General features: G+C 34.5%; 1 protein-coding gene across 1 annotated transcript in view; it reads left to right on the forward strand.

Moving 5' to 3' along the window:
• Positions 1-11,179, forward strand: part of LOC106465306 (afadin- and alpha-actinin-binding protein A-like) — a 64,469-nt gene that overhangs the window by 42,800 nt on the left and 10,490 nt on the right. Inside the window, exon 9 of the mRNA XM_013925514.2 lies at positions 6,603-6,715. Within this exon, the coding sequence (XP_013780968.1) occupies positions 6,603-6,715 (113 nt within the window). The remainder of the gene's footprint in view (positions 1-6,602; positions 6,716-11,179) is intronic.

An 11,179-nucleotide genomic window follows, 5' to 3' on the forward strand; every position in this document is an offset into this window, starting at 1 on the left:
CATCAATTTGGAGAAGTTATTTACTATCCCCTCACAGTTTCTTATTCATCCGGGGGTTCTCTTCACATTCCTTCTCGGTTGAGTCCAGCCTTCTCCACTTTGGCTCCGGACTGTCACAAAGGCCCTACTTTCTCCTGTCTCTGTATAAGAGGTTCTGTCTCTTTTAGAAGCTCTCATCCCCTTGGGTTTAGTGCACATATATTCCCTTCATTGGACGCATCTCGTCCCATTGAACTTCCCCCACAATCCCTTGGACCATCCTATCTCCCTTACACCTGGGATCAGAGTCATCTGAGCTTGGTGGTTCAAAAGGAACTTCACCACAGTGGGAGTTCCCATTCCTCCACCTTGTCCTGAGTCTCATCTGTTCACAGATGCTTCCTTGATGGGTTGGGGAGGCTTTTCTCAATTCCCCAAAAATTTAGGGTTGGTGGTCAGTCCAGAAGGCTACTCTCTATATCCACATCCTGTAATCTTTGGCAGTTCATTGGGCTCTGTATGATTTTTTCCCGATCCTGCAGGGGAGGGTGGTTATAGTCCATTCTGATAATTCCATTGTAGTCAGCTATATCGCCAAGCAAGAGGGAACCAAGTCCAGATCTCTGTGTTTTCAGAATGACCATGACATGTTAGCTCTGGCATATCATATTCCCAGAGTTATGAATCTTGTGGCAGATCAATTATCACAGTCCAACCAGGTTCTTCTCATGGAGTGACCCCTTCATCCTCAAGTATTTCTGTGGATATGTTCTCAATTGGGAACTCTGCATATATATATATCCTTCCCAATCACTGGAATTTCAAATTTCCTTCCTTTTTAGGCTCCAGTTCTTCACCTCTCAGCTCTGGAAGTGAAGGCTTTCAGTCAAGATTGGAGGGGTCTTCACTTATATGACTACACTCCAATTGGACTCGCTTCCTGCATGTTTTCCCTTATTTAGACCACTCCTTGTTGTATTCTGCTGGTTGCTCCATTTTGGCTGGCTTAGATGTAGTTCCCTTTATTATGGCTCTTGCTGGAAAAACAGCCCCTGCTCTTATCTCTGTCTGGATTGCTCCTCTGATAATAACAATTGGACATTTTTCATCCCAATTTCACCACACCCCAGCTTTCCATGTGACTTTTGTCTGGTCCCATGCCTCAGATCAGGTAGAGCTGTAGAGTCTTTCCTTGCCTGTACCATTTGCCCTTCTCTCTTGTGTATGTACCGGAGGCATTGATTTTACTTCAGATTTTAGTCTCTTTGTCTTGGCTTCCAACCATCTCATCCTTCTGTTCTTTACCTAGTTGTTTGATCAGGGTTTGTCTGTTGCAACAGTTGCTCTTTATAGGACTGTGCTGTCTAACACCTTCCATTCTCCTGTTTCCAGAAAGTCTTCTCTTCCTCAGTTATTTCCCTCCTTTTCCATTCCTTTCATCTGTTCCATCCACCACACTCCTTTGTTCTGCTGGATGGGGATCTACATGTTGTCCTTCATGCTCTGTCCAGTTTTCCCTTTGAACCTTATGCAATGTGTTCCTTGTACTATTTTTCCCTTCAAACCTATTTCCTCCCTACTCCTGGTATGTGGTCATCATTCCAATATTGATGCCATTAATGTTTCCTACATCCTTTACCATTCTTCATATGTTATCTGCTATTCAGATCAGGCTTTCCATCCCAGGACATGATCTGCTCGGGAAGGTTGTTTAGCCTTTTATCCTAATTTCTTACCTTCGTTTTCCCATCTGTACTCCCACTTGGATCCAATTTGTCTACTTTGTCCAGTTTATTTTTCCCTATATTATATGGCTGGTACTGACTCCTTTCAGGTTCTCGTTCCTGTCTATTTGTTCCATGGATTTCCTGTCTTTCCGTGATCTTTCACCCATTACACTCACTGGTTGGGTTTGTCAACTCATACGATTGGCATATTCTGACATGTCCATGGAAGGTTGCCTTCTACATAATGTTTCTTCACACAAAATTCCTCATCTACATAATATGTCTTTAGCTGCTCGACACCACCGTCTTTTGGAGGAGATCATTCAGGCTGGTATGTGGACAACTCCCAATACATTTGTTGCTCTTTATCTGCACAACATAGCTGTGTCTTACTCAGGCGGGTGTCATCTTCCTTACTCCCGTGGCAAGTCTACACAAGTCTATTCGCCTTTGACTGGGGTAAGTTGACATATTATTATAATGTATCTTATTTCATTGATATACATCATATTTCAGGATCCCACCTGGTGGCAGGTGTTGCCTGGTCATGTATGCTGAATATTATATCTTATATGTATACTTCTATAACACTCACTGTAGAGATAGGGTATTTCCATAAGAACACTGGCCACTCGCTTACTCAGTGGTGTGTGATGGGGATTTTTGCCCATCCCTACTGACTTATGATTCTTACAATTGGGGTCTTTCTGCTTTTCAAAATAGGGAATCACAGACACCCAACACGTATTTCCCCACCCCTCACTTCTGGTTCCTGGTCACTGCAGTGGTAGACCATGTAGTTTTCCTCAGGAGTGGGGTTTGTACAATAAACTAAATCAAGATTCATAGCTCATGTACCCACTTAGTGAGAAATGGGCTATCATCATTATACTTATTGATTATGCAATAACATAATTTTCTGGATCCAAGGCTCTTCCTCCTGATTTTTTGCCCAGGCTGATTGCACTTGTTGATCACAAAATAAATTTTTTATGCAAGGTGCTTTCATTGGATATTTTCTGCCCAGATGGACCGCATTTGACACAATCCAACATATCCCAAGGCGCTTCCTCCAGATGCTTTTTGCCTGTCGGACTGCATTTGGCCTATTCATATATATTTTGTAGTCCTTTAGCCCTAGCCACATATAGTTATATGTTATTATCAGGCACCTTTCTAAATTCTAACTATCATTGTGTCTCATGCTCACCCTTGTTCCTTATGTGGACGACTTAGGTACTATATGTTGTCCACGGGTGGAATGTGTATTACATGACACGGTGCCTGACTATTATGTTTCACTCTATATGTTTTATGGTGTTCCTTACTGGGCAAAGAGCATACCTGTTCCAGAAGTAGTGCTATACCCCACTGGTGTACTTCCTTTCCTAATTATGGCACACCTGTTCTTTCACAGCAGTTGTTCTCTGCTTGTTTGACTACTGTTGAGCCTTCACCGTCTCCTCCACCTTTCCAATGTGGGATTCTAGCTTTGGGTGAGAGGAGATAGTACTGTTTCAGGAGTTAGCATTTTCTAACACTGAAAATGTATTTTGCACCCACTTCCCACCCTTCCTTCCCACTGATATACTGGTGTTTCTAGTTTGTATCTGTCAATTCTCGAATGTGAGGACTGTGCTGGAATGGTAGAGGGAGCTACCTGCTCTAGTATAGGTGGTGCAGTATGATTAGTGGAGGGTAATCACATGATCAGCATATGTTGCTGCAATGGTGCAAAAATGACTGGTGCACTGTTGGAAATTTTAGAAATGCTTAGAGGGCAAATCAAGGTCAAGATAGCTTTGGGTGAGAGAGGTAAGTACCTATCGGAAATATGTTTTCAGTGTTAGAAAATGTTAACATCTGGTGGTTAGGATTCCATATCAAACCTAGTTCGTTTAAATCTTTCCAGATTTATAAAAAATTATCTTTTTAGCAGTGGGGTTTAAGTTTTTATTGTTATTGTTTGATAATAGCATGTTTTATAAGTATACAATGAAAATTGTTTTTCTAGAATCATTTAATACCTACTTTGTAGAACTCTACTGATAGTATGAATTTTTGTACTTTTTTCTGTAATTCATATGCTGCATTATCATCATAATGGGATTTCACTTCTTGGTGGATTGAGTATTGTTAATAAGTTCTGGGCTTTAGATGGAGCTGCATTATCACCTTATTTGGGTTTCACTTCTTTGTAGATTGTGTATTTTTAATGTTCTGGACTTTACTTGGAACAATCATAGCACTATATTTGGGTTTAACTTCTCGGTAAATTGTTTATTTCTATTTTTCTGGGCTTTACTTGGAACAATCATAGCACCATATTTGGGTTTCACTTCTTGTTAGATTGTGTATTTTTAATGTTCTAGACTTTACTTGGAACAATCATAGCACCATATTTGGGTTTCACTTCTTGTTAGATTGTGTATTTTTAATGTTCTAGACTTTACTTGGAACAATCATAGCACCATATTTGGGTTTTACTTCTTGGTGGATTGTGTATTTTTAATGTTCTAGACTTTACCTAGAACTGGCTTAGCACCATTTGGTGAAATTATGTGTTGTTAATATTTTATGGACCTTGGCCAGAGCTGCACTTTCCTCTATCCTTCCTTACATTAGCACAGTGTACTGCATACACACATCCGTGATAATAGACTTATTTGAAAGACTATACAGTAAGAAAAAGAATGGCAGCTTTGTACTCGTAGCAGCAGAATTGGCATTAAATTGTTAAAAAAATACTATGGTAATAACTGATTATTGAAATTATATTAAAGATGAGTAATATTTTTACCTTATTTTGCTTGTAAACTATTTCATCTTGTTATTCATATAAAAGTTCTTCTGTGAAAGAAAAAATCTTGTTACTGAGCTACTTTGTGATACCTTTAATTTTTAATAAAAAGTCACTGTTGTTTTTGGCCTTCCTCCAAACCCACGGCTGATTTTCCATTAGCCCACTCACATGCCTGTTAATAGCATGAAATGACAGAACTTGATTTATTTAAATAAACAGATAAACAACATTATCATTTTAATATCATTGAAATTAAGGTACATGAAAATATTTTTATCATCAAAATATGAATGTGTATTCTTAAAAAATGGTTTGTTTCAAAACTTTTTGATCAGTATAAATATTATAACACTAGTAAATCAACTGTTTTTCTTTGAAACTGTAGTTAGTGTTCATCTGTTCAATATTTCCTCAGCAAAAAAATAAATAAAAGGGAACTTTGGCCATATTTAGACTAAAATTTACTTATAGTATATCAGAAAGCCGTTATCTTTGTTCTCTCTATATTTTAGTTTGGGGTAATGAAAGCCTTAAACAACAGTATCTAAAAAATGATTATTGTGTAATAATTTACTTATCAAATGATATGTGACTTATACATCTATTAGAAAGTTTTATAAATTGGCAACACTTGATTGAATTTGCTTCCATTCAAGAGTAATTTTCATATAAAGGAAAATATCAGAAAGAAATCTCTTGATTAAGTTTTTCTGAACAGTACTGGTATTTTAGTTAGTGCTTTTGTTTCTTCTTTCAAAGTTCCAAAGGGTTTATTGTAGTACTGATCCCTCTGTTTCATAGAAACATTCAAGATCATTGAATAATTTCACAGAATATCTTCTGTGAAGAATTTTGGTTGGTCCATATTACTTGTTTGGTGGTTGTAACAGGCCCAAGTAAGTAGAACTTTACTGAAAACACAGAAGTTTTTGTCAGTTTTAAATTTTTCTTACAGCTTGTGAATATTGAGTGGGAACTACCTGGTACACATACGTATAAATGTAGCTTATTATCTTGCTTCAGTGTTGTTTGTGAGAATGAGTACATGGAATTCAGTAATTCTCCAAGATCATATGTGAATGTATTTCTCTTTAATGAGTACATATATTTTAGCATGTTGTTGTTTCTCTTTAGTCTGTACATGTATGTATGACTGACAATAAGTTTCAAAAAAGGATGCAATAGTGAGTAAAAATTTAAAAAAAAAGATTAATATCACCAAAGTGAAAACTTTTATTGGATAATATTTTGAACAATCAAGCCTTGTTTGCACCTGTCAGCACAGTAGGTAAGTACTTACACTAGTAGTTTAGGTAGTTACCTGTTGTCTGGACAGTAGTAGTATGGTCACCACGTGGAGATAAACTTTAAGTGAGCTACCAAATTAACAGTTTTATCTGAGCGTTTGCACTAATTAAGTTAGTTTTTTTTCTATTAGGTCTTACTCGTTCACCAAAAAATAATAAATTTTCAAAAATAATTACATTTTAAATATGTGGGTGACATCATATTTCTTCATTGCAGTTCTGTAAACAAAAATTCAGAGTGAAAACTTTGTGAAAAGAAAATGGGGTTAAGAGTATTTTTGGGTGCATCTTTACATAGGTGAGGTCATATTACTTTTTTCAAAGGGGCTGTACTTATAAACTTTAATTGGCCAATGTACAGACGCTCATACATATCAGTAGGCACGTAAGATCAAGTTGATTAAAGAAGAAAAACGTTTTTCCGGTGCATTCAAATTATGACAGGCACTTGACACAGTAATACACTTCTCTGAAAGTTTAATTTAAAAAATATATACCATAATTCAACCAATAAAGTATTTGCTCATAAACAACACAAAATTGTATTTATTTGATTTTTATATAGTTAAGTTTTGTAGGTTTGTGCTTGTACTGATCATGTTTTAAAAGTTAAGAAAACATTCAGTCATAGACATAGTAACTCTGTCTGTCAGTTATGTGTATCTTGCTTCTACCCTGCAAACCTTGTACGTTGATTTTTTCTGCATCTGTGTAATGACTGTAATGGAATAGCTTATCTGTATATTATTTTTGAGTTAACTCATATTATACACTTGGACATTTCAGCAATGAAGGAAGCTACTCAAGAAGAGAAAAACCTAAATTCAGAAATCCAAGCTTTGAGAGAGAAGATAAAGAAGTGTGAACAAATCATTGATCAGCAGGAACAGTTGTTGCAAGTTAGAATAATAGTTGTCGACTTACGTATTTGTTACTATAAGAACTGGGTGATTAATGGATTGATTGTCGTGCTCATTAATTGATTACATTCAACTAATTGATTATTCTCACATAAGACTCAGATACTTGAAAATAGTAATAATCAGAAACATTAAGTTTGATTAGTTTATTATTTTTGTGACATTATCCCTTTTGAAACAGGCTCATGTACTTTACACAGTCTTCTAACCACCATGTAAAATTTGGGCAAGTTTTCAGTAAACATAATTCTTTTGTAGGCAAAAAATCAGAATATCTAATTTACCCATTCTACATGGGCTCAGTCGAATTGACTGACCATGTGGCCACTTTGTACTAGTTTAAAGTCATTATAATTTTTATACTACTAATTTTTAATATAGTATGTGCAGCTTCACAATATTTGGCAGACTTTCAGTAACTATTACAAGTTTTTTACATACAAAAAATAATTTTTTTAATGAAATATTTGTAATAAACTAAAAAATTATTTGTCTGTGAATATATCAAGTCTTTTTTAGACTAGTCCGAGTGTAAAGTGATTTTAATGTTAAGAGTAAAAATACTTTTCTTCATCTCAAAAATATCAAATTTCATTACATAATCTCTAAAACCTCCTACACACATTTCAAATGCTTTTTTTTTCAGTAAAACTTTGTTTTATTTATTATTTTCTCTAACCTAACTATACAAGATTGGTCATAATCACCAAAAAAAAAAAATAATCAAAATTAATCTAATTTATCCATTTTATATTTCTAGAATGACTTCAAATTGTAACATGAAACTACATTTGTTTATTCTAAGTAGCTTTAAACTCATAACAGTATTCATTAGGGATATACGGATACTTGGCCAGATATTCGGCCCTGGCTGAGTGTCTAAGCCCTAATCTTTTCGGCAACTAACACGGTACTGAAAGTTACAGCCAATAATTGGTTTAGTTTATTAAAAATATATGTTTCGAGCAACAAAAACTGACTGCCCGCTTAAAGTCAAAGATTCGGAGAACAATAGGGGTTAATAACAGGCATGGCTTGAGAAGTGGATTTCTGGGGAAGGTGGGGGTTTTGAGAACAATAGGGGTTAGGGTTTGAAAAGTTGGGGCTAGGCATTGAAAGTTGAAAGTAAAACTTGAATTCTGTTGGTGATTATTTGGTTAAATGTAATAAACGTCAATTTTTGTTTTTGTTTCTATTTTTTTGTGTATGTTGTTTTTTTTCGGAGGGGAGGACAAGGGGAAAACCCGCGCTAAAGCTTAGTGACCCGGACCCGGCATTCGGCCAAATTTTACTACACATGCATCCCTGGTATTTGTCTATTTATTCTTAAATTTTATTGTTGTATTGCTCTTTGAACCATGTCTAATTACTATTATTGCCATTATAAGTTGTAAACCACTTGGGAATAGTAAACATGGCTCATGTTATGCTGTTGAATTACATTACCCACGAGCTGCTTGTGCTAGAGTCTGATGAAAAATGTTTATTATACTATTATTTATTTTACCTAATTAACCCTATTTTTTTGCTGTCAACCGTGGATGACACTTAGGATAATAACATGCAAAAAGCAGAATATGTCCCATAACTATTGCAGTTTTTCTGGCTTTCTAACTGTGACAAGAGTCATTGGAAATTCAGCTAAGCTCATCGATGTATTTCCCATGGAAATAAAGCTTCAATTGAAAGTGAAATCAACAATTTCTGTACAGAAAACAATGAAATATAATACACATCGTTTGTTAGACGAAAACCTTGGCTTTCTATTGGTTATAAATAATATAGAATTAAACGTAAGGAGAACTATTAACAAATCCTGAAAGAGAGGATGTGACAGGTGTTTGTGGCAAGAGGGGTCTGATTTTCTATTTGATGGCTTTGTAACCAAACAAGATTGAGAGCTATAATAATTATGCTTTGTCTGCACGATGACAATATTAAAGTGAGTAATTTATGTTAAATTTCATACTTATTGAAGGGGTGATGAATAAATTAGAGAAGAGGGGATGCCTAGAGAAAAAATGTCAAAGTTTTCTGTGGGGTTTTTTTTTTTTTTCCTAGAAAAACTATATATTTTATCTGTTATTTTCTGTACCATAATTCTCTGTGTTGTCAGCCTATTTGACCAACCTTGTAACCACCATAAAAACTTAGGAAATAAATCTAAATTACCTTTCTTTCTTTGTAAAATGACTTTAGATTGTAACAGGAAACCATAATTGTTTATCTTAAATAGCTTAAAGCTTGTAACAGTATACATATTGTTATACTTAATTTTGTTGTTTTATTGTCCTTTGAACCGTGTCTCACTAATAACCCTGCCACACAAGTTATAAATCATTCAGCAACGTAATTACATAATGCACGAACTGCTCGTGAGCATACCTCATGAAAAATATTATTATTTTTAATTTTCTAACCCAATAAGTTTCTAATTTTTACATCTTAGTTACTTTTGTTATAATAAATAGAGAATACACAAGAAATATAGTACTTACCTGTGCCTTTTTGTTTTTGCTGTTGATTGTTGATGAATATTAAGCCTACTTTTTCATACTAATGGTACTAACACACTAAATAATTTGTTGTTTAATTATATACTGCATCTAAAAACATGCAAAAAGCAAACAATGTCCAATAACTATCATAATTTTTCTGGCTTTCTAACTATGTGATAAGAGACTTTAAAAATTCAGCAAAGCTTGTCAATGTGATTGCCATAAAAATTAAGTTGAAACTGAACAACAAAATGCCCCATACAGATAAAAAAATCTAATATGATACGTTATTTGATAGATTATAATAACATTCTATTGATTATAAATAATATAGTATAAAATGTCAGAGAGAACTATTGACACTTTGTAAAAGAGAGGATGTGATAGATGGGTGGCAAGTGGGTCTTATTTTACAGTTTATGGCTCTGTAAACAAATAAGATTGAAGACTATAAAAATTATGATTTTTCTGAGTAATATGTATATTATAATAAGTAATATACATTAAATTCCGTATTTCTCAGAGTGGTAGTAAATAAATTGTACAAGAGGGAAGACTTAGAAAACAAATGTCAGGATTCACCTACTAGGGGAGATTGAGGATTTTTTTTAAATATTTCATTATATAATTAATAAGTTAAAACATATATAACTAATATTTGATTTACTGACTATGTTTTAATGCCAAGTTTAGTTGTATACATTGATAATAAAGTAGCATATTTTGAATGTAACTCTATAAAAGATTTTGACATGCTCACTTTGACCTCTAATTAAAAAAAGACTATGGAAAACTGTACACCATATAGGTTTCATAAACAAAAATTAACATTGATTTTGGTTTACAGCTTGTAATACATAATGCTCCATCAGTAGTTACAGCCTGTTGTGCTAACCCCAGTAAAAATTTACAACACATGAGGCTACCCCTTAAAGAAAAAAATCCTATGGATATATGTATGTAACAGTAAACCAAAAAAATTTCCACTACAGCAATGCCACTATTAATTACTCTTGTTAGTGGGAGTATATTCACTGTTATTTCCAGATTTTTGTTTATGTATTATACAGTAGTAACTAGAGCTGAGTGATTAACTCATTAACTGTCTTATAACGGGCCCATTAAGTTGGAAGCTCTCCAACCTGTGTTGTGATTAGAATTCATACCCTGTTTATTAACTGCAGAGTTACCTACCTTTGTTATATATGCCACACTGTAATTACAGTTTAGCAAATCCTAAGGCTGTTATCCAGGTATTTCAAATAATAAGCCTTTGTAACATCACTGCAAAAATATGTAGAATATCATTATTGAAACAGGGTATTTTCTTTAAGCATGTGAACAGTTTGGAAAACTATGTAAAACAGTAGTGGTTGTATTTTATATACTATATCAATGTATTTTTAAAAAGTATTATGGTCTGTGCAAAAGGTGGTGTAATAATCAGAGATGAAAGTATTCCGGATATATCCGGAAATCCGGATATTTCTAAAAAATCCTGAAAACCTCCGGTTTTTTTCCGGAGAAACACATTTTTTAAAATTATTTATCGATTTTGGTGTTCCATACCATAGATAAGCGTTTATGCAATCGTGCGGTTTGTTTACCATTTTGTAGTCTCGCAATGCTTGCTGGCGTGTACGAGACCTTGTATGCTTATAATGCAAACTTCGTGTCATGTGAACGAGATTTTATCTCAAACTTGCTTTAGAAAACGCAGTCATTCTTTTGTGTACCTTTCTATTGAGCGAGACAATTGAAGAGCCTTAACTATTCAAAGGTGTTTACCGAAGCGATAATAGATCAAATGAAATGTACAAACAAGTAGATAGGTCAGCGGATATCGGTAGCATAGAAGGAAAGGTAAAGAACAAGTTCAAATAGTCATGGCTGGAGGAAAAGGATGTAAATGGTGACTTTGTGAGGACAGTGGACAGGCCAGGAT

The sequence above is a fragment of the Limulus polyphemus genome, unplaced genomic scaffold, assembly GCF_000517525.1.
Source record: "Limulus polyphemus unplaced genomic scaffold, Limulus_polyphemus-2.1.2 Scaffold1902, whole genome shotgun sequence".
In the NCBI taxonomy this organism is placed as follows: Eukaryota; Metazoa; Arthropoda; class Merostomata; order Xiphosura; family Limulidae; genus Limulus; species Limulus polyphemus.